The following is a 23,066-nucleotide window of genomic DNA, read 5'->3' as shown; positions in this document are numbered from 1 at the left end:
TCGCTGTTCAGTAATACCTTGTGACTTCAAACTTCTGCTGTTGTATCTATTTTATTAGTTTTTTCCTTCTACAGACACTAACTGGTGTTTTTGGGGCATCATTAGAAATTAATTGGGTTTTAATCCTCTCATTTGTTCTGTAAATCTTGCAGATTACAAGAACCTTTGTGGCGCTGATAAACAAACGCTGGTTCATCCATTAACTCTGTTGGTACTTGCCACCAGATAACGGGAAAACGCAGTGAGATCAGATGTTAGTGTGATGTAGAAAACCTTGAGAAGCTCAAGGTTGATGGCACTGAGCAGCCATTGTGCTGGTGTCAGAGCTGTGCTGCTCCTGGATGAACTCCAGCAATGCCCGCCCCTTTTTTAGAGGCCATTTTACAGTGCGTCTCAATTTCCTTCAGTTTATCACTGTCTCACACACACACACACACACACACATACACACAGAAATCGGAGTGTGGAGTACACATACACAGCTACTCACCCTGCTGGGTGCTCCCTCTGGGATGGGACAGAGAAAGGGAAGAGAGCAGACAAGAGACAAAAGAAAGGAGAAAAGGGGAAAGAAAGAAAGTTTGACGTCAGTCCAGATAAAAACAACAACATTCCCCTTGTCGGGCCAAGGTTAGACCGAACTGCGACTGCTCTTCTCTAATAGAGATACAGACCCACTATTGTGCTTTTCACTCTCCTCTCCCCTGTTCCCCCAACCAGACAAAGCTCGCTGTCTTCCCCTGCTGCCTCTCTCAGCGCTCACTATCTTTCCTCTCATTCTTCATCTCGTATGGAGGAACAGAAAGACACACACAGCTGCAGACGTGCAACGCTCTCACACAGATGCTTAACACGCCAATATGAACACATTGATCTCTTTATCTCTCCCCCTTTCTACTCTCATTCATTCCTCCTCTCTTTTTTTTTACCATTTTCCTTTTTCCTCTTTCTAGCTTTCGGTTTATTCGTGAGAAAGTCTCTCTTGGCTCAATGCCTGAAACAGAGCTCAAAGATAAGATATTCTATCAGGGTGAATGAAAGTTCATTTGTAGAAAGAGTCTCTCCTGCATTTAGACAAGCGCCATGAATACGTCTGTCCATATTATGACAGCGATCTAAGGCAGGAAGTTCAAAATGAGTCCAAAAGGTGAGCTGCTGTACAAATGACAAAGAACTGCTGGCCACAAGTAATTTATAGTTTTACTCTGAATCCAACCATAAAATGATCTATTGTTATTTTTTTTAATGCAGCTTTGTGCAGATTGTACAAAAATAAATTCAACTGGAATAAACATACTTGTATGTGCAGTAAAACAAACATCGTAAGAAGAAAGAAAGATCATTTTTCAAAGTGTGATATCTTCTGCTTTCATTAGCCTTTTTCAGAAATAAACTCTGTCGCGTGTTAGCATAGGAGAGAACCCTCCGCTGACTCTCATGCTGTTTTCTCACATGGCCTAGGATGAGGCTGGCAGGAGAAACTCTGGAGAGTCTCCATGTTCTCACATCCACCCCCTCCGGATAATTTCAGGAGAGTTCAGTGCATGTCTGAAAGCAGCTTTTATGAGTTTGTTACTGTGCGTCTTGTATTGAACTTGCAAAACATCTTCTCAAAAGGTTCAATGATGTAATTGATTTTCAATAACAAAGCATTTTGTGTAGACTGACCTGAAACAAATTACACAGATTTTTCACTGCAGAACCACTTTGATTTACTTTAGTGCTGCAGAGTCTTGTAAGGAAAAAAAACTCTAAGGTTTAAAAGGAGAACATTTTAGCTTTCTGGGTCTAATTCTGCGGTAAATACTCAACAGTTTCTCCAATAACAATCAGAATATTAATTTGATGAACCTTGGGTTGCCCTCAAACCACAGCTCGTGGTTTAAATGTGTTCTAGATAATGACAATCAGGCACGAGTCACAGTTATTAGTTTTTAGTAAATTAATATATTTTCATTTATTTGATTTTAATAAGCAGTTATGAAAGAGGTTTTTTTTATCCTTTTGCTCGTCCTGAATGTGTCTCCTGAAGGCGACCGTGCCAGAACATTAAATCATGATTTGAGTGATAAAATTAGGAATTAAAAGTCCACAGTCCTTTACCTCGAAGATGTTCAGCGTCGAGGTGGTTGCGCTCGTCTTTGGATGCGAGGTGGGCTGAGACCCCCAGGGCCCCGGTCAGCGCCAGGAGCCCCGATCCTCCCGCGCCCAAGGACAGGCCTGACGGGTGGGGGGTCAGGGGAATGCCGGGGGCGTGGTGAGACAGGTGCTGGAGCTGCTGCTGCTGTGGCCACAGGGAAAGGAGGGAACGGGGCGGGAGGGGGGATTGGGGAGGGATTGTATCATATAAGGTTGTTGGGTGGTTAGAATAGAGAGGGTAAAAAAAGAGGTAAAAAATGTGCAATAAAAAAAAAGAAAATAGTAGAAAAGGGAATTGAGAAGAGGAAAGGTAGAGGTGGAAAAGACGAGAGAAACAGAGGAGGTGAATTTAATGAAATTCACATAGAGCTCAACAATGAGAGAGAGAGATAGAAATAGATTGATAGGATGACAAATAAAATTATGGACACAAAGGATGAGAAAGAGACGAGGGAAAGATGGTAAGGAGGAAAAGACATGTTCGGGATTCACAGGGAAATTGGACATGGAAACCAAGAGTTGAGGGAAAGAAGTGGAGAAAGTAAAGAGTGAGGCCATGAGTGAGATTTATTTTGAAGGAAACGCAGGAGGAAAAAAGAGAGAAAGGATCCAAGGGAAAACGCAGAGGGTAAAAGAGAGGGAAGGAAAATATGTGTGAGTCAGAGAGTAAACGATGGGGAGTAACAGAAGGAAATGATGGTGGAAGCAGTGAAAAGTGCAGAAGTATTAGATGAGCAGAGAGGGAAAAAGAGAGAGAACGAGGGTAAATGAGCGCAGGAAGGAAGAGGGGAGGAAAGTGTGTGGCACAGAGAACAAAAGATAAGACGGAGCAAAAACAATGGAAGAGGAGAAATGAGGACAGGGACACAAAACGAGGTAGAGAATGAGAAAAGATTACAAAAGGAGGGGTGAGAAAATCCAGACGGACCATGAAAACACAGAGGGGGGGGGAGAGAAAGAGAGAGAGGATAAAGAGATAGATGAGGATAGAGAGAGAGGAGAGCAAAAAGGCAGCTACAGATAAAGAAAGGCTATTATCCTGAGGGGAGCATTATGATGTGTTTTCATGTGTTGTCCTGTCAAGCTGGTGTGTAAGACACAAACAAACACACACACACACACACACACACACACACCTTAGCAAAAGCAGTGTCTGTGTTTAGGTGCGTTAGACACACACACACACACACACACACACACACACAGACACATATTAGCGACAGCAGTGTTTGTGATGCTGGAAGGAACAAAGGGCTTTAAGTAGACAGTAATGTGATCAGTGCTCTGACAAGCTCTGGAAAGCCCCATCTACTGCAACACGCAGGAGCATCCCAGTGTCTGCATGTGTGTGTGTGTGTGTGTGTGTGTGTGTGTGTGTGTGTGTGTGTGTGTGTGTGTGTATGTGTGTGTGTTTGTGTGCGGGGTACTGAACCGTTCAGATTTAAGGGTACCGACCGAATTACATTGGTACTGCAGAGTACCGATTCACATTAAATCAAACAGAGACAAATGTTGGAACCTGAGAGCGCAACAGGACGTGAGAGCAAGTTGACCAGAACACACACCTGGGCTGTAGCTCATGTATTGGACATCTCACTGTTGTGAGTCATGTGATCTGCGCTCTGATGAGCTTAAGTGCTATTAGAATCGATAATAATCACTGATTTCTTTCGCCACATTGAACAGAAGCCTGCTCCCACATAACGTCAATGTATTTCTCTATATTAACAGTTACTCATTAACACTACCAGCAGCAGGGGGCGTTATCAATTGCTGCCCCAAAAACTTAACGAGCAGTTAAAATAGCTACGTCAAACATTATCAAAAAAGATGCAAATATGTAGGGCTGTTCCCACAGTGTATTAATATGTCTTCTAGATGAGATGCTTCTTTATATCCGAATTTTACAGGTTAGCGCACTCAGTGAACATTAACACCTAAAAACAGAATACTTCAAAGAACCAATTTTCTATTACATTTTCAGGAAAACACTTTGATATTGTCCATTAGCCATGTTCATTCATATCATGGCATCAAAGGTTCCCAGCATCAGCTTCTAAAATAACACCTGACTGACTGAATGTTCACCATCAAGATCACCGCCTGAGACACAAACACTGAACATCAAGGGGGTTGTTCACAGTGATGCTTCACCTATTTGAAGATCAATTCTTCTGATCTACATATTTATATACCAGTGATGAAATGATGTCATCAACCTTTTCTCACACCTCAGGGTCAGACTGGTTGGAATATGCTTAATGTGTGTGAAGGTGCATGTGTGTGTGTGTGTGTGTGTCTCTGTTTTCATGACGAATGAAAGTGACTCACCCCGATAATGGCGTTGAGTTCTGCCATGGTGACCTGCTTGGCTCTCTCCACTGCTTGGACCACTTGTTGCTGGTGCTACACACACATAAACACACATAAATTGTGTGTCATGTCAGTGATCACACAGCAGGAACCTTTACAGGACTTGAAAAAAGTGTTAAACCACCCAAACTCTGCTTCTACAATGTGAATCAATGTAATGTCTGGTTCAGATAACCATGGATATGGATAAAACACTTTTAAAGTCACACCAGTAGAAATACAACATTACACAGTATGTACAGCACGTTTACACCATGAGACTAAAACTGATTAGTGCCACAAACGATCAGTTGACTATCAGCTGATGTGCTCTTATAAACTACAGTGCTAATCTTGTTGTTGTTGCTAATATGAGTGGAAATCTATGGGCACACACACCTTATGGCCCTGACTTGATGCTGGGCGAGAGCTTTTAATAATCCAACAGCACAAGACACAAATAATTCTCTCATTCTGATACGTTTGTGTTCTCACTGATTTTCGTGCCAAACCGAAAGTAAAAATGGAACTCAGCTTCATTTATCTGATAATGCAGAGAGATTTCAAACTGGTTTTGCCCACGTTCAGTATTTATTTTTGAAGATTTATTTTGGACAATAAGCCTTTATTGATACGACAGTTTTAAGCTTAAAGGGGAAAAGAGAACGGGGGACACAATCAGCCAGAACGGAACCTGCAGCTGATGCGGGGGGGTTAAGCCTTGACATATTAGGTGCCTTCTCGACCAGGTGAGCACTGGGGCCGCTGATGTGCAATATTTATCAGAATTTATATGTTTGCTTTTATAACGCAAGTATTACTGGACAGATTACCCCAAAACTTGGTGGAAGGATGCATAATGGATCAGGGAATATTACATTTTGGTCCAGAATTTGATTTCCACTTAATTTAACATCGTGAGATCGGATTGTTTTAGCTTTTATTACATTTTCGTTGATTTCTCAGAGAATAATTCATGGCTCTTGATAAAAAAACACATGTTTAATGGACAGAAATGTTTCAGTATTTGAAATTTGGTACAGATCCAAACAAAAGTCTAGTGAATTTAAGTGAGGTTTCTTAAGGGGACTGTTTGGCCTTATATGCACTCTACTGAGTGAAATTCCTGTTTGTCTATTTAAAAGTAGCCAGATGTAATAAAGAAACATTCAGTGAAATTGACGAAGGGTGTTGAAAAGCTTTCAAAAGATCTGTTGATAGATTTGATTTTCGAAGGCGGAGGGTGACTTGTAGCAGCTGCAATAATTGGGGTGAAATGCCCACCGCAGTAATTGACAAGAAAAGACTGAAAGCTTATGAGCTGTGTTTTCATTAATATGCAGAAAATTAAGAAAGATCTGTATCAATAAGAAAAATATAATCTGCTATTATCTGTCTGAAACTGAATTTAAGATTGACGCATTTCTGTCACAGCTAAAAACTATTTGAAATTTCTGTAGCAAGATTTGCTTTAATATATTTACGAATACGACTTGATACACAAATATTCATTATTTTCCTCTATTGAATAAAAACGTTTGTATTTATTGTAGCTTGCTTTGCCATATATGTTATATTCCGGTTTATTTAATACCCTGAATTCAAAACTATATTTCAAGCCTGATGTGTGAGTAGCCCTCTCCTGACTGCGTGTGTGCACATTTTGTGTACACGTGTAAGAGTGTCTGGCGGTTGTGACGCTCACCTCTTGAGAGAGGAAGGGGATGATCTGAGCACAGATGGCACTGAGACGCTTGACAATCTCCGCCTGCAATGGAAAGAGAGAGGAGCGAGAGAGGAGAAAAACAGAAGGAGAGAAGAGAGAGGGATACATGATTGTGTGTCGCGCGGGGTAGATAACAAGTACACAACGAACACAGAGCATATGATGCCTCTTTACAGCACATTAGGCCGTCGCCGAATGAAAACTCACTGTTGATGAGCGAAGGGTTTTGTCAGAGAGGAGAAAAACGTGGGAGTGAGCAGCAGCAGAGGTGGAGGGATGGAGGCAACATTAGAGCCCCATCATCCTCATGTGGTCTTTCAGCACCATCAACCTCTCATTAAGCTCGCCCCTTTCCACACTTCAGCCGCAAACACACACCAACAACATGAAGGAACACACACACGTTCACAAAGAGCAGAAGACCTTCTCTCTCCAGCTCTCCGCCTGTCACAGACACCTCTTCAGTGCCATTACATTTGTCCATTTCCAAACTTAGAAAATCTATAAAAAAGCTTTATCTTGGACTGGAAATTGTTGACAACATCCTGCTCTCAGGTTTCTTACCCTCACACACACACACAAACACAACACGTGGCAAACCTAATCACCATCCACAGATTACAGCCGCCTGCACACAGAACACAAGCACACACAAGCACACACAAGCACACACAAGCACATAAAGACATAAGAACACACACACTCTCTCGCTGTCACACACATGCACTCGCACACACAGGCACACACTGAACCTCTGCGGTGTGTCTAATTCTATCTGTCTGAGTGCCCTCAGCCTCATTTTGTTCTCTTCTTCACTCAGCCGTTCTCTCTTTTCCTACAACAGCTCTCACACTGAGCCATTATTACCCTATTCATCCTCTTCCTCCCATCCCTCCCATCCCTCGCCCTCCTCGCCCTCCCCCTCCCTCGCTCACTTTGTCTCGTTTTCTCCCATCTTTCTATTTTTTCTATATTATGCTCTGTCTCTCCGTTTTAATTTGTCCTCCCTCTTTCCCCTCAGAAGGGCCTTTTTCTTCCTCTTAACATCAGTCCTTCTCTACGTTTTTTTCCCCTCCCTTTGTTACTTTGCTGTCACACATTACCACCGGCACACTCATATTCCTTTCAGGTTTTTTTCCTCTCTCTATCTATCTAGCTTTCACCCTTGCTTTGTATCCCTCTATCCTCAGTAACACATGTTCCTGGCACTTGAGGATACTGGAGAGGATAAGAGAAAGACAGCAGAGGGGAAGGCGGTGGAGGGCGACACAGTGACTGACAGGGCTGTGTGCACCATCATATGGAGGCTCTCACACACACACACACACAACACAAAACACACACACACACACACACACAAACACACACACACACACACACACACACACACACACACACACACACACATAGACAGACAATCAGCCAACCTGTCAGTTAAAGCCAGTCTCATCATGACTTCATACACTAGCTATCACCAGACACACAACACTGTTCCAAGGACAAACACAGCCTCATCAGATCATACATGTCAGTGTATTTGTGTGTGTGTGTGTGTGTGTGTGTGTGTGTGTGTGTGTGTGTGTGTGTGTGTGTGTGTGTGTGTGTGTGTGTGTGCTGACCACAGAGAGGGAAGTGAGAGAGTGACGAGCCTGACAGAAGAATTTGTGTGTGTCTGTACTAAACTGATGTCATTCACAATAATGTTGATGTGTTCAACAAGTAAACCCTGATCAGTCTGCTTGACGGTATGCTGCTTTTTCTCAGTATTAGATAAAAGCTGGAAATAAAACGAGGCACTCACATGGTTGGCACATGGTTTCATACAGTGTATACTGTCGTACTTCACAACGATAATGTTGGTTGACCTGTAAAAGTCACCTGATAAAGGCCTTTTGCAGACACCTCGGTATCTATGTTTATATTTCATGATATGCACTGATGTGAAATACACACTAATGAGTAAAACTTTCCACGGGTGGATACTGTTCTGTGCACCTGTATCATACGCATTGTTTTTATGTGCCCAGACTATATAAATGCTATAGTTTTATTATCTGGTAGCTATACTGTTTTTTACCATTATTTGCATTGACTTATCTAAAGGGGACAGTACAAAGCTCAAACATAATACATCACCAGATTATAACTGAACTAATTTCCATAATACTAAATGATACAAAAAGTAATACACACGATGCGCAATACAAAACTACACAGTAGCACATCACAAAGTAATGCTCTTCATATAAAGGCCAGTCATCAAGAACATGCAGGAGAATCTTAGTAAGTGCAGAGCTGAGAAGCTTTTAGCAGTATTTTTAGGTTGGTTTTGAAAGTGCTGTTGGAGCTGCAGCCCCACACCTCGTCTGGCAGGCTGTTGCATTGATGCGTGGCTGTTACAGAGAAATTACTGATTGTCCAAATGCAGTGCGACAAAATTGTAAAAATCTTGTCATCACAGGTTTCCTTCAAAAATAGATTTGTTCCCTTGTTTGAATGAACCTGCGGCTTCAAGTCTGAGGATTGGGAAAGATTCTCTCAACTGTTAAAAGTCTCTGCAATCTGGCAACAATTCAATCAGCACATTGCCCAACGCTGACAAAGGCCTCCGGGATCAGTTGAATGACCGTGCATGAACAGCAACTTTTGAAATATTTCAACACTGAAAAAGTAGAAGGCTCACGATCGATGAAGAGTAACCTTCAATGCAAAATATGTGACTCCAGGGAGAAATGGTAAAGCTGTGAATTTACAAGGCATGCAATACACACATACCTTTGATTCACATATACTATATTGATTTTACATGAACTGTCCCCCGCTTCAGTTTTTTCTCCAACTTCACAACATCACCTCAGGCAAGTCAAATGACGTGGCTCAGTTTTGGTAGAATAAAAAGATAATCCATATGTCACAACTGAACAGAGATACAGAACTGACCTGAACAATGTGTGTCTTTTAAGCTGCTTTAATTTACTGTTTTTAAAAGGTGGCCGTAACTCTGAATGAAAGCTACACAAATAAAAGAAATACAATACCAAGAAAAAAGGCTTCCAGTGCAGATTTCATAAGGATTCGCTCTATTCTATGTTACTGCGGAAGACAAATCAGCCATTTTGCACTTCTTAAATAAAATCCAACAAGAAAATCACTTGAATATCTCCACCAAAGCTAACTGTGCCCTTTATCACCATATATACATGCATTGAGATCACATGCATCCGGATCAGAACCAAATTACACCTGTTCATAGACATCAGCACTCTACAAGTGCCAGATAAAAAAAAATCTTGAAGAAATCTGCATTATTTCTGGAAACAAATTCACAAACATGTTGAAAAAATTCCAATTCTCAGACAGCAAAGAAAGGAGAAAAAAATTCCTGAATCTGCTTCCTTCATTAAATCCGCTCCCCCCCCCCCCCCACATACACCAAGTTTCAAGGAAATTGATTGAGTAGTTTTTGCATAATCCTACTAAAAGACACACAAGGCAGCCGTGAAAACAAAATGTCCTTGGCTGAGGTGAAAAACAACTTTACCTAACATAGTGCTGGAGTGATTAGTTAATTACTTTGTGGATCGTCAAGTGATTATTATTATTCTGATGTTGATTAATTTAATAATAATTTTAGCCGCAAACAAAAACAGTTTTTAAAACTAGAAGGGCAAATGGAAAGCATATTCTTTCAAGGCTTTATCTCGCCCTGTTAAAAAGCGTATAAAATAGTATTTTATGGATTTGCCTTTTTATCCGCCTTCACTCCAAAATGTACTGGGCTCTTCTTTGCTCCTGTCCCTCCACTCCGCAAAATGTCATGGAAATCAGTTAATTTGGTTTTGAGTGACCCTGCTAGCTGACAAACTAACAAACCCAAATGCAAACATAACCTTAAAAATGTTAGGATCTGCTTCCACTTCTGTGTTTTGTATGTTGTTGAGCTTTTGGCTGCTAATTACAATGTGTAGTAAGGTGCAACGAGAACTTGTGATTGAGCCAGCAAACCTAAAGCTGCATGGAGCTGCAAGGTGTTAACTCTCAGTTTGTTTTGCTCTGTTAAAGATTAATTATGATTCATTGTTCTGTATAACAAATATCAATTAATACAAGTCAAACCATGAATAATCTTTTTACATGCTTCATAGATGTATAATTCTGCAACACATCAACATCCCCCCGACTCAACATTCTGGTTGCACGGCAGCCGGTGCGTTTTACAATAGAGTGAAAGTGAGCTGAGCTGAAGTGGTCCGAGCCGGGCCAGGTGTCAGAAACAACACAGCACAGTCTCGTTCTGCAGCCCTGCCAAAGCGCAGCCACAAAGGAGGAGTACTGGCAAAGACTGGCCGGATGGAGGGATGATTGGATGGAGGGATGAATGGAGGGATGGATACAAAGGAAGAGAAGGAGGGGGGGGCTGGTCAATAAACACTTGAGGGCAGATTCGCTGCCAGTTGGCACAGGGACAGAGAGAAGCCGAGAAAGAGAGAGGCTACACGTGAAACAGAGATAAAATGTAGATGAGAGAGGAGGAGAAACAGAAAGAGTCTGATACAGAAGAACAGAAACCCCTCAAATTATTCTCGGAAACAAAGACAAAAAGATGGAGTAAAGGAAACAGGGAGAAAAGGAAGGAGGAATAAACTGTAGGAAAAATGAAAGATAGTACCAGAGGCAGTCAGATGCTCAGAAACACATATCAGACACACACACACACACACACACACACACAAACACACACACAAACACACACACACACACACACACACACACACACACACACACACAAACACAAACACAAACACACACACACACACACACACACACACACACACACACACACACACACACACACAGTATATCTGTATATACACATTCTAAAAGCCAATACCATCTCTATGTTGCATGGGTTTTGAATGAGTGAGTCACATAAAGCAAACACAACTCCACAACTGTACTTTGTGTCAATGCAGTGACTTGGTACAGTTATAATAAAACCTAAGAACAGGTGTTAAACATATTTCGATTTTTGCTTCTATCAAATAAAATAGGTGAAAAAATGTTGAGTGTTGCCAAAGACTCTGATCCTTTAAAACACATTGTAACTCTGCTAGATTTACAGCAACATTTCAATAAAAAGAATAAAGCACAGAGGACAATAACTATGGATACTAGTTATGTTTTATAATGAGAAAATTGCCGATTACTATATGTAAAGTGTCCTTGACCATTCATGGAGCGCTTTAAGAATTAAAAATAATATTATTATAATAATTATTAGGAGAAGTAGTAGCAGTAGTAGTAGTAGTAGTAGTAGATCTAAAATAATGTTGTGTACGTTGCACAGCAGACCAGTGATTGGAAATGAAAATGCAAAACACAAAAATCGTATTTCAACCTAAAAGAAGGAAATGGTTTAAACGTGAGTAGTTACAGCAGCAGTTGAATTTCCCTCAGAACGTCATCAATGAATGAGACTATTTCTGCATTAACTGCCTTATCATAAACGATCACAAACAAAAACCTCCGACAGAATGTATCATAAATGTTTAGACTTACAAAGTAAAGGTCATATTTGCTGTTACTGCAATAAATCGTTTCCTTGACCCTACATTTTGCACCTGCAGTCAGCTGTCACTCATACTGACATACATGAGAGTAGAAGAAGCAACAACCCTCCGCTCGCTGGAGCAGAACACAGCGCAGACACTCGATTCGTGCTTTGAATGAGAGGCATCATTCTACTGCTTTTCTTGACTGTGAAAAGACAATAATTCTCCTGCGCTTACTTTGCGATTTCTATCCCCATAGCTCCTGCTCACACTCCACCCACGTGTTTAACCCACAGCACTACTGCAACACATCCCTGGCTCTTCAGCGAAGGCACACTGGGAGATGTAAAGGCTCCAGTATGCTTCTACGTTCTCTGTTTCTCGGAGAGGGCTCCACGGGGTGTCGAAGAGTCTTTTTGATTTTTACTTCTCCGACGACTGTACGTCGAGAAAAATTCACCGCCAAACCCATAGGTGGCGCAACGGAAGACGAGCTCAGAGAAGCCTACCCCATTTGGGAAGAAGAAGTCCACGTGTTTCTGTTTACCTCTGTTAGCTTGCCTCCCACACACTGAACCATGGCAACTAACAGAACTAAATAAAGTGACACCCAGCGGGTCAAGATGCTGATGTTATCGTTTCTTAGCGCAGCGGTTCCCCGGTCTTGTTTCCGATCTGTGTTGCTGATTCCATAGCTTGAATCTGCTTGAGGCTACACGGAGCTAGCTAGCTCCCATCCCAGCTAGCTTTCCCCCCAGCTTCCACACACAGTCAGCAGGACTCCCGACACTAACTACTACTACCCAGTGTTTGCTTCTAACCTGACGGCATTATAGAAACAGTGTCATGATAGAAGTGGAATTAAAGTCGTGACGGCGGGTTTTTGCACTGTTACCACCGCAGTTAGCATGGTTGCTAGCCCGCTAGCGCCGTTTTGAAAGCTCGTTCTAACCGTCTGTGACCGTGCACACATGCCGTCAGTGCTCTAAGGAGCCACCGTCAGCCGGACAACTCCACTGGCTTAACACACACGTCACATTAATCGTAGAATCATAGTTGTGATTGGGTTTGATGTGACAGGGAAGGAAACAGGAAGTTTGAGGTCCGGAAATGACGTCGTAGGGAAATTACGTCGTAGGGAAATGATGTCGTTCGCGGACCAATCACAGCCAAGAGCTGTCCGTGGGCTCTCCGTCATGAAGATGGAGAGTTAGAAAAATCAGACGTGTACGAAAAGCTATCCGAGGCGCTCGGAGAGGGCGGTCTTATCTATCCGTTTTACAAAATACGTAAAAGCATAAATTGGCCTTAAGAAATGACTTGAACTGACATAGAAACAGTTATGTGCGGTGGAAGGTATGAACAACACACTAAAAAGTAATAAAAACACAGACGCATGCAGTGGGCCCTCACAGAGCGATGGTGTAACAGTGTTTCTGCATGTGGAACTTTCCTGAAACAACGAGCCAGCGTCTGATTGTTCTGATAACTGACTACGATTGTTTTGGAGGAAGGGGGTCTTAACGGAAGACGATCTGCCCCCCAGCTGTTTTCTCTTAAATGCTGGGAATGGCCAGGCATTGTGGAACGGCAGCCTGTTGGCAGGCCTGTAGGAGGTAAAAGTGAAATATGAGCGCTCGTCGAAAACGTCTTCTAATCAAGACCATGAAACTCAAACGGTGAGATGAACCGACAAAAAAATGAATATAAAAAAGTATGTCCTTGAACATTTCACTCCTGACTCTGAAGTGATCTTGAACTGGAACAACTGGGGGAAGCCGCTCCCCGGTGAAAGATCAGCATTGTATTTGGTCTCCCAGCATGACGGCAAAGCAACAGTGACCGCGTTCATCTTGCCAATAAAGCTCGGTAAATTTGAATGTGATGAGCGTGGGCTTGAGATTGGCCCGGGAGGAGGGAGACGGTGCCCAGAGTGCTCAGGCGCTGCCAGCTGTGCCAGCCCCTGAGTACCACTATGTCTGAGCGAGCCAGCTTTATGGGGGAGCTCTGCAGTGTGTGTGTGTGTGACACCCCTCTTCTCACCATAATAATTGTCGACAAACATCTCTGCCTTCTCTCTCAGCTCAATATGGCCGATTTGATTCCGTGGATGTAGCTTTAGAAACAGGAAGAGCAGCTGTGGAGCAAAGTGCTTCACCTCCAACTGCAGAGGACTCCAGCTGAGTCAGACAACTTCAAAGTGCTTGATTGCCACAGCCACAATGTGGAGCATGATGCTAATGGAGAGAAGGATGCCAAGTCAACTTTACCCTGAAAGAAAAAAAATTGAATTTGCAAAATCCTGTTTTTCTTCAAACTTCCTTGTTGCAAATTCAGACAAACATCTTATCCTACTGTTGCCCTCAGGTTGTGTTACCCACAATATAGGGAAATTCTGCAGTTTGCATTGTCCAACCTTGTAAAGACAATATAGCCATTTTCAGACATGACCTCCGCACGATGTCTAGAGTTTCACAAATACACACCATAGTAGGAAATTCTCCGCTCAGACACGATCACACAGCAGCTTCCTCCTGAGCGTTCAGGCAAGGGCTGGCGCAGCAGACGGAAACAAGATGTATCGTATTAATTTCACTGCCGAGATCACATGTTTTTTTTCTACATCACATCAACGTCGGCTCTTATTATCACAATCTCTCTTAACAACTTCGTCGGTGTCCTCCAAAATTGTGGGTTTGCTTTTTTCATCCTGAGATATTCGGTATTTTTATTTATATTTTCTGGTACATTTTTTGCACCTGTTAGAAATGTCATCAACATCAAAACACCGTAAGCTCTCAGTCAAACTCCGGAGGATCTCAAAAATCAGTGCATGTGTGGAAGCAGCTTATGACTTGTGTTTTCTAACTTCACAGTGTCTACCAAACTGACACAAATTATTCTGAGTAGTTGACGGAACTGATTGGCCACATGCTGTAAATGTATGGCCTTGCACATCCAGGGCTCCACCTGATTGGTTGAATGTTTGCATGCTGAGTTTATAAGTCGAATACTCCGTGGAGCTCATGTTGAGGGTGCAGTGGTGAAGCAGTGAAGGATTCCTCATCAGGCATATAATGTTTTATTTATCTTGTGTTATCGATACAGTACACCTTATCTGGTTCTTCACTGATACATCAGTCACTATCGGTCATCTCCTCCGTCCTCCCTCTGCTGCTGATGTGGATTCATCGCCTGAGGGTAACACAGCTAGAGAGCAGGCGGATGCTTCTGCTGGAGCTTTAAGTTTACAAAAATATGACAGACATTTGAGGGTGTGTGGTTAATGAAGCGAACGGCCTACATACAGAAAGCGTTCTGTTTCCGTACCGCAGTGGAGGGGAGCAGTTGAAAATATCGCTTTTCTAAGTGTATCTTGTTGAACAGGTGGTGTGATGAAGGAGTGGCTCTAATTGGCATTTTACTCGCAAAGGTTTTGATTACACTTACAGTGCCACGGGAATCGTTGTCAACTCGAGTAAAATCTTCACTTCTCTACTGCCGCCTCTGTGCTGTCCATGAGTGTGTGTGTGTGTGTGTATAGTCCATAAAGTATGCATAAAATTGCAGCCAAGCCTTGTAATGGTACTAAAACAAACTTCAGTGAATGCAGGGTGCATGTAAATTCAATTATTTCTTTAAAATGCATTACCTTTATTGCACATGTACCACTATGGCGATAAAAGCAATATTTATGGTCAACATTAATAACAACTTCAGTAACAATTGAATTTGAATATATTAAATAATATTGATTTGTTTGGTTTGGTACTGCTGTTTGGACCATCATCTTCAGCTTTAGGAATTGGTGACCACATGATTAACAAAGGAAAACAAGTTAATTATTTGATAAACCAGAGGGGAATATGTAGAGCGCCTACCTCCAGGCTAGCTACGTTAAAGTGAAACCAAAAATCCTGGATCTGCCCGTTTATACAGATCTGCTCCAAAATTCTACCTTCTTTGGGTCATGCTCAACCCCTCCACAAAATGTAAGGGTGATCGGTTTGGTGGTTTTTGAGTCATAAAGCTAACAAGCAAAAAAACGAATTTGAAAACATAGCCTCTTTGGCTGAGTTTACAACACAAACCGTTCTGTATATCGTTCACTCTAGAGTAAAAAAAAACATTTCAAGCACATCATGAATCATCCTAATTTTGCATCATCACTGATGCAAACTACTTTTTACATCCATCTTGTGATGAAGGGACTTTGATTGAGTCATGCTGTTTGTTAAAGAGCCTTCCAGCCTTCTGTGTGGATGGCTGCGGAATTCCTTCATTTACTTTTAAGAGTCAAAGGGTGGGCACATATCACACACACAAACACACACACGCAAACACACAAACACTCATGCAAACACACACACACATGCAAACACAATCCTGGAGCTTATTACTGTCCTCTGCGTTCTAATTGGCCTGCTCGCCCCTTTGTGAACCGTTTAAGGTAAATATTTGTTGCCAGTGACGTACTAATCACCCACTGATTGGGGTCGCAGGCGGGCGCAGAGCTTTCAATGAAAACAGCCATTCCTGCTTCCTCTCTCTCTACACTGCACTGACCCCCCTCCTCCCACACCTTCTCTCTCTCTCTCTCTCTCTCTCTCTCTTCCTCTCTCTCTCTCTCTGCAATCAGCCTCTTCTTTCTCTATTCTGTTGGCTCATTTTCCCACTTCCCCAGTATCTCTCTCCCTCTCCCTCTCTGTGTCCTCTCGCTCTGCTTTCCCTCAATGCACTTGGCCTTGCTCTTTGGCTCTCTCTCTCTCTCTCTCTGCCCTCCTTCTCATTTGCTCTCATTTCTCTCTCCACACTCTATCTCTCTGGCCTTCTTCTCTCCCAGAATCTCTCTCCCTCTCTTTTCTGGTCTTGCTCAGTCTTGTTTTTTCGCCTCTCTCTCTCTCTCTCTCTCTCTCTCTCTCTCTCTCTCTCTCTCTCTCTCTCTCTCTCTCTCTCTCTCTCTCTCTCTCTCTCTCTCTCTCTCTCTCTCTCTCTCTCTCTCTCTCTCTCTCTCTCTCTCTCTCTCTCTCTCTCTCTCTCCCCCTCCCTCCCCTGGGCAGCGTGCCAGCCCCTCTTCCCTGGCACTGAGCCAACTCCTCTCCTCTCCTCCTCTCCGCCTCCTCCTCCTCCCCTTCCTCCCCTCCTCTATCCCCCTTGCCTCTGATTGATAGCCCCTCTATTCTGGAAGGAGAGGAAGGAAAACAGGGAAAGAGAGAGAAAGCGAGAGATAGAGAGAGAGAGAGAGAGAGAGAGAGAGAGAGAGAGAGGAAAAGGGAGTAGCAAAGCACACACGAGGATCGAACACAGGCTCGTGCACAAAAACACTAAAAGACGCGCACGCACAAGCACCCAAAGAATTGTGCACACAAATAGAACACACACACACACAGACACACACACACACACACACACGAAAGACAAACAGACGTGTGTACACAGACACACACACACAGACACACACACACACACACCACACACACACACACAGAATACTATGCTCTCAAAAATAATGGCACACATAGACGCTCACACACACAAACATAACAAGGGCACACAGAAAACCAATCCAAACAGAGCAGAGAGCACACAAACAATGAGCTGTGTGCAGACCCTCCCAGCATGAGCCCAGCAAGCATGCACGTGCACAGACACACACTTCCTCAGTCACATAAAGACACAGATTCAACCTTCAGTGCAGAACCAATACAAGATAGGCAGCGGAGCAGACAGCAGAAACATTTAGAATGAAAAATACAGACAGCTCACTTCTACTCGTCCAACACACACACACACACGCACACACATGTTCCAATTATGACGTTACACAAACACACTTACTCCTTTTGTGTAAGGACATGTTCTATGAATGCCCCCACTGCAATATACAATTACACACTCACTCTTACTGTACACCTACACAGGGATCTTTCTACAGCTTGTGATTGTGAGACACAAAATCTGTGCCTCACAGTCAGGGTTGTAGTTGTCAAACTAACTAGATCTCTCTCTCGCCCTCTCTCTCTCTGTCTATATTATACACTAAGTCATTAGTCATATTCACACTGTGCCAGCTCACCAGCTTGCATTGACAGACTGCATACGGCCTCAAACTCATATCTTCTGCAATGCAGACACAAAGTAGCAAAGCTGGCTGCACTGTAAAGACATGTGCACATCGCACACAAACACCCACAAAGACAGACTAATGAATCTTGTTATGACCTATCTCATTGATTTTGTGTGTGAGAGGCTCGCACACACACTATGATGCCGTTTCTCACTTTGAATCCACAGGTAAAGTGCTTGTGCAACTGCACACCGAGTACTAGCAAATGTATTTCTTTTGAAACACCTCTATCTCCTGGTGAATGCAAGTCCAGTCATTCTCACTGGAAGTGTATTCACACACCAAGAGCAATAAGAACCAACTGCACCTCTGTGGAACGTACAGAGACTAAAGAAGAGATCTTTGAACCCTTCCACCATTGAAATCAGCTGCTACTGAAGTGTCTCCTATTGCTAACCTCAATTGTTTGCTGCAGTGCAAATCATGCCGAGGCTACAGGGAGTAGTATCTGTGATAACACTGAGCGTCCCCTCTTTATGGTTACCCACTATATTTCAAAATGACATTTCATTTGGCCTCACATGACCTATGCCTACAGTGGCAGTCGTTATTATGGTAAATATTCCACGAACCAAGTGATGAAATATTTTCAATAGGTCTCACAGAACTGATGGCAAAATTGATGTAAGTACACATTTCACCCAATATCACAAAAGGGAACCTCATGGTGGTGCTAAGGGGGGACCTTAAGGGATCACCAAAGGCAATATCTATGTCTGTATGAAAAGTAACTGTAATCAATGCAATAGATGTGTTATTACCTCTGCCGAGTAGGTTATGTTTTCATCTGCGTTTGTTTGTTTCTTATTGTATTATCTGCATAATTTACAAAAAACACTGGATTCATTACCATGAAACTTGGTGGTAAGGCGCAGTATAGGTCAGGGAAGAACCCATTTAATTTTGAGGCGAATCCATCATTATTTTTTCATCTTCTTTAACATTGTAAGATTTTTTACATTTTAACAAATTTCCCAAAGAATAATTCATGGATCTATAATATGGCATATTTAAGGAACTGATATCTATGAGTCTGTGTGAAATTTGGTGCAACTTGATTGAATTAAACAGAACTGTTGGAACTAGGATTCTGATTCTGATGACAGTATGTTTACGTAATCTTATTCAGCCACAGATTCCACATGCACTGGGATGAACTACACACTGAACCTGCATGTGTTATCAAAGCCACAGCCAGCAGCATGTCAAGTACCGGCTCCTTATCTGTCAGTTCAGACACTGGTCGCAGAACATGGTCGCACATGTAACTGTTAAGTCTGAGCAGCTATACTTGTTGGGACATTGCATTGACTTCCATTCATTGTGGACAGCCTATACAAAACCTAATGCTAAACCTAAACCATGACCAATTCATGCATAATGCAGGACTCAGGAAAGTGTTGGAGGCTTCAACAGATGTATACGCTGATCATTCACTTTGTGGGGGGACATCTGTGACTTCTCTATAGCATTTTATAGACAACTATGGTACGCTAACAGGAAACCCATATACAGTATGTTCCATATATGCATCGTGAGCATGAAAACATGACTGCTGTCGTAATGATGATAGCACCACCACCAAATATCAACACAACACACAAATGTGACTCCTATGTAACCCCAAACGTAACCTAACCACAATAACCTCTGACTTTTACCAGGACCTCAGAAACTACTTTTTGCCTGATTAGAGACCGGTCCCCATGAGTTCCCATGAGGACTACTAGTCCTGAAGAGGTAACAAAAACACAGACACACAAACACTCATCTTTGTACTTCTGTCTTTACGAGGGCATTGATAGACATAATGCATTCCCCAACACCTTACCCTGACCTAATTCATCACAATTAAATGCCTAACCTTGACCCCTTACTCTACGCCCATAACCTCAAACTGATTCTAACCTTAGCCCTACAAACAGGTCATCAAACTGTCCTTCAAAGGGACACACACACACACACACACACACACACACACACACACACACACACACACACACAGATAATCCAATACAGTTTGTGTATCACAGGGCTCTTCTGCCAGAGTGACAAACTATTACGCTATAAGGCTAGCTCCCAAGAATTTGATCGTTCTCTATCTCATCAAATTTTTTACAATTTTTTCCATCATTCCTAAAGTGTAATATCAAACTCTTTCCTTCTCTCTCTCTCTCTCTCTGTGCCTCGTTATTTACAAATGAGCTCTGTAACACATGTATGCACACACACACACACACACACACACACACACACACACACACACACACACACACACACACACACACACACACACACACACACACACATACCCACACAGAGCGAGAGAAGGAAAGAGAGGGAGAGACATCAAAGCTGCACACACAAACACATGGCACAGATGCTACATGTGCAAAGAGGGACTGCATACACCACTGATCAGTGGGAGTGCCAACACATACCATAAACACACACAGTCATTTGACCTCTCCAAAGCCTGTTAGTTGACCCAGATATGCAGACTTGTCCTAATCCAGCTCTTTAAGTGAAAACAGTTTGAAAAAAAAAACCTCAAACCAAAACTGTGGAATAAAAATACGGAACAGACTGGGAGGTGGAAACGACAGAGAGGGGGGAAAAATGAGACAGAGGGGATGGAAAGTGTGAGATTGAGAAAAGAGAGAGGGAGAGAAGCCCAATCCTATTATGAACCAAAGCGGTGGGTTGAAAATGAAGGCATCCCTCGCTCGCTCCCTCTGTTGCTCGCTCTCTCTCTCGTTCCCCTTAACTCTCTCTCCTCTCCCAAATGAGATGAGGATTCAGGTCACAACTTCACACGAATTTACCAACATATGCACGCTCACACACACTCCACACATGTGCAAAAACACATGCATGAAAAGGCCAGACAGCTCTGGCTAATTAGGCAGAAAGATAAGCTCATGCACACACACATCCGCACACACACCGTTTTTTTATGCAACGCAAACAGATAAACATTCCCTCATGCGATCTCCCTCGCCTGCTTGTACTCTGTCTTAATCTTCCCCAGTCCCTGTTTCTGTTACACTCATTTTCTCAGTTTACTTCTTCAATCTGTTCACTCTCTCCCCATCACTTTTTTATTTCACTTTTCACTTTCTTTTCGGCTCATTTTAAGGGTTGTTTTTTTTATTTCATTTGTATCGCTGCAAAGAAATGACAAAAATGCCAAGACTGTTTTGAGATATAACTGTACAATACAAAAAGAGCGCAAAAGAAAGACTTCTCTTTTCTGTCACACACAAACACACTTTCTCCCACACTGTCAGTCTCATATGTGTGGTGGTGAAATGAAAGGAGGGAGCAGGAAGGATGGACAACCAGCTGCTTCATCTGTCCTCAGGAGTCCACAGGGGAAACAGTCTGGCTGCCGAGCATCCTGACTATCAAACACAGCTTCCTATAATATCCTGCTGCCTGGTCTGTGAACCGCACACTCTTTCTATCCAGCATTCTGATGCACAATCTGAACACTGTATATATGATAAGGCTGGCCATTATAATATCCTGTCTATAGTATGGGAGTCTGACAATTTTAAATGTCGTAGTATTTTTTTCTTTTGTTCTAGGATAAAGAAAGTATATGCGCTTGTTGAAATGAAAACATGTTCAATATCCAGACTTGGTTTCAGTGAGGTTTAGAACCCAAGGCTTTTGCAGGGTGACTGACATAACACTTGTTTAACGACATTCTTGAAAGTTCGAACCAAAATTCAAGTCCTTGTTACATTTGATGTTGTTGGTTTTGGTTTCAATTGAAATTCAGAAATAAGAATTATGTATGACATTTACATCCTGTTGTCATCATACATGTTCTGCCTCTACCTATACTTGACATTGATTGGTTTGTCGCCAGGCGGTATCTGACAGATGCTTTTTGAGTAAAGTTTTTTTTCAGTCGGTCCAGAACAAGACAACCTCCTCTGGTTGGACACAATTTTGGTGCATTTGGTCAGGACCTTTGTCAGAGGCACCAAACAGGGATGTTAGTTTGGTTCAGACTAAACTGAAAAGTGAGAAAAGTCCAGAACAAACAAGCCAGCAGTGAAATCCCCCTAAGTAAGAACCAAACCAAAACCAAACAGTTTGATATAAACTAGCAAAGATGTTTCCTATCAATCTCAAGGACGTGCTGACACACAGTCTCCTTTCAGTAATGGGATGATTTCTCTCATCACGATCCACATTTCTGTCTGTTAAATTATTATGGAGGATATTGAATTAAAAATGTCATTAAAGGATGCAGGAGCTTCAATGTAGGGCAATTTACATGCAAAACAAATTTTCAGATATCCTACTTGATAAATGTATGAATGATATTTGATTTCACAGATTGAATGTGTAATTCACTGTTAAAAGGTGTTTCAGGATAATATGCTTGCTCAATATCCTTGGGTTGTTGAACAAAGACTTCAATCTTGCAAAAGATGAATGGGCAGAAACAATGGATATGAGCAACAGAGAGAAAGATCAATAGCATATCAATAGATAAAATAAACAATTAAGGACATTGCTGCTTGAGGATTTTCCTCTGCGGCTGAATCAAAAAGAGGCAGAATTAAGTTGAAAATGTAAAGTGGTGCTGGGAAGTTACAGGAAACATATGATGACTTGGACCCAAGTGAAAGTGCTAATAGACTTATTTTGACAATAAAACCCCAGTTTTGGCATTGGACCCCAATTCTGTAAAATCAGTATGCTACCATTTTGTTTTATGGTTTGAAAACCTTTATTTAAATGTATACAGTCGGCAGTTTTGAGAGAAGAAAGTGGATTCAGTATTTAGCTATTCACCATTTTTCCTTTGCTTTTTTATTCCTTTATCTTATCAACATGGTTTATTACTTCACTTTTAATTGTAATAGGACTATGAGTTCTATCATACATATGTTACATTGATGCCTATGGTGCATACATCTAACTTTTAACACTTGTATTTCTTTTAGTGTTAACTTAAGCATTGCACTTTTTATATAATTGAACAGAAACATTAGAAGCATTTTTATTTTTTATTCTCCTTATAACCATATGTCCTTACCACCTGGAAAACTATAACGTTATACAGAGGACTAAAAGTTAAACTATGTTCCATCCTTCAACTACACAGATGTCTCCAGTGTCCTGCTGGCTAGTCTCTATAATACTTTTG

The 23,066-nt window shown here is 42.1% G+C and overlaps 1 protein-coding gene across 3 annotated transcripts in view; it reads right to left on the bottom strand.

Moving 5' to 3' along the window:
- The window catches only part of tle2b (TLE family member 2, transcriptional corepressor b), a 79,042-nt gene that overhangs the window by 20,612 nt on the left and 35,364 nt on the right, over positions 1-23,066 (bottom strand). For 2 of the 3 annotated variants that reach the window (XM_061078392.1, XM_061078394.1), the window contains exons 5-8: positions 6,197-6,259; positions 4,471-4,545; positions 2,104-2,284; positions 491-507 (exon numbers count right to left, since the gene is read on the bottom strand). In XM_061078392.1, the coding sequence (XP_060934375.1) occupies positions 491-507; positions 2,104-2,284; positions 4,471-4,545; positions 6,197-6,259 (336 nt within the window). The remainder of the gene's footprint in view (positions 1-490; positions 508-2,103; positions 2,285-4,470; positions 4,546-6,196; positions 6,260-23,066) is intronic. The other variant, XM_061078393.1, reaches the window with a different exon arrangement.

This window comes from Limanda limanda, chromosome 9 (genome assembly GCF_963576545.1).
Source record: "Limanda limanda chromosome 9, fLimLim1.1, whole genome shotgun sequence".
Classification (NCBI taxonomy): Eukaryota; Metazoa; Chordata; class Actinopteri; order Pleuronectiformes; family Pleuronectidae; genus Limanda; species Limanda limanda.
The sequence above is the reverse complement of the archived record's forward strand: the minus strand, read 5'-3'. Positions and strand labels throughout refer to the sequence as shown.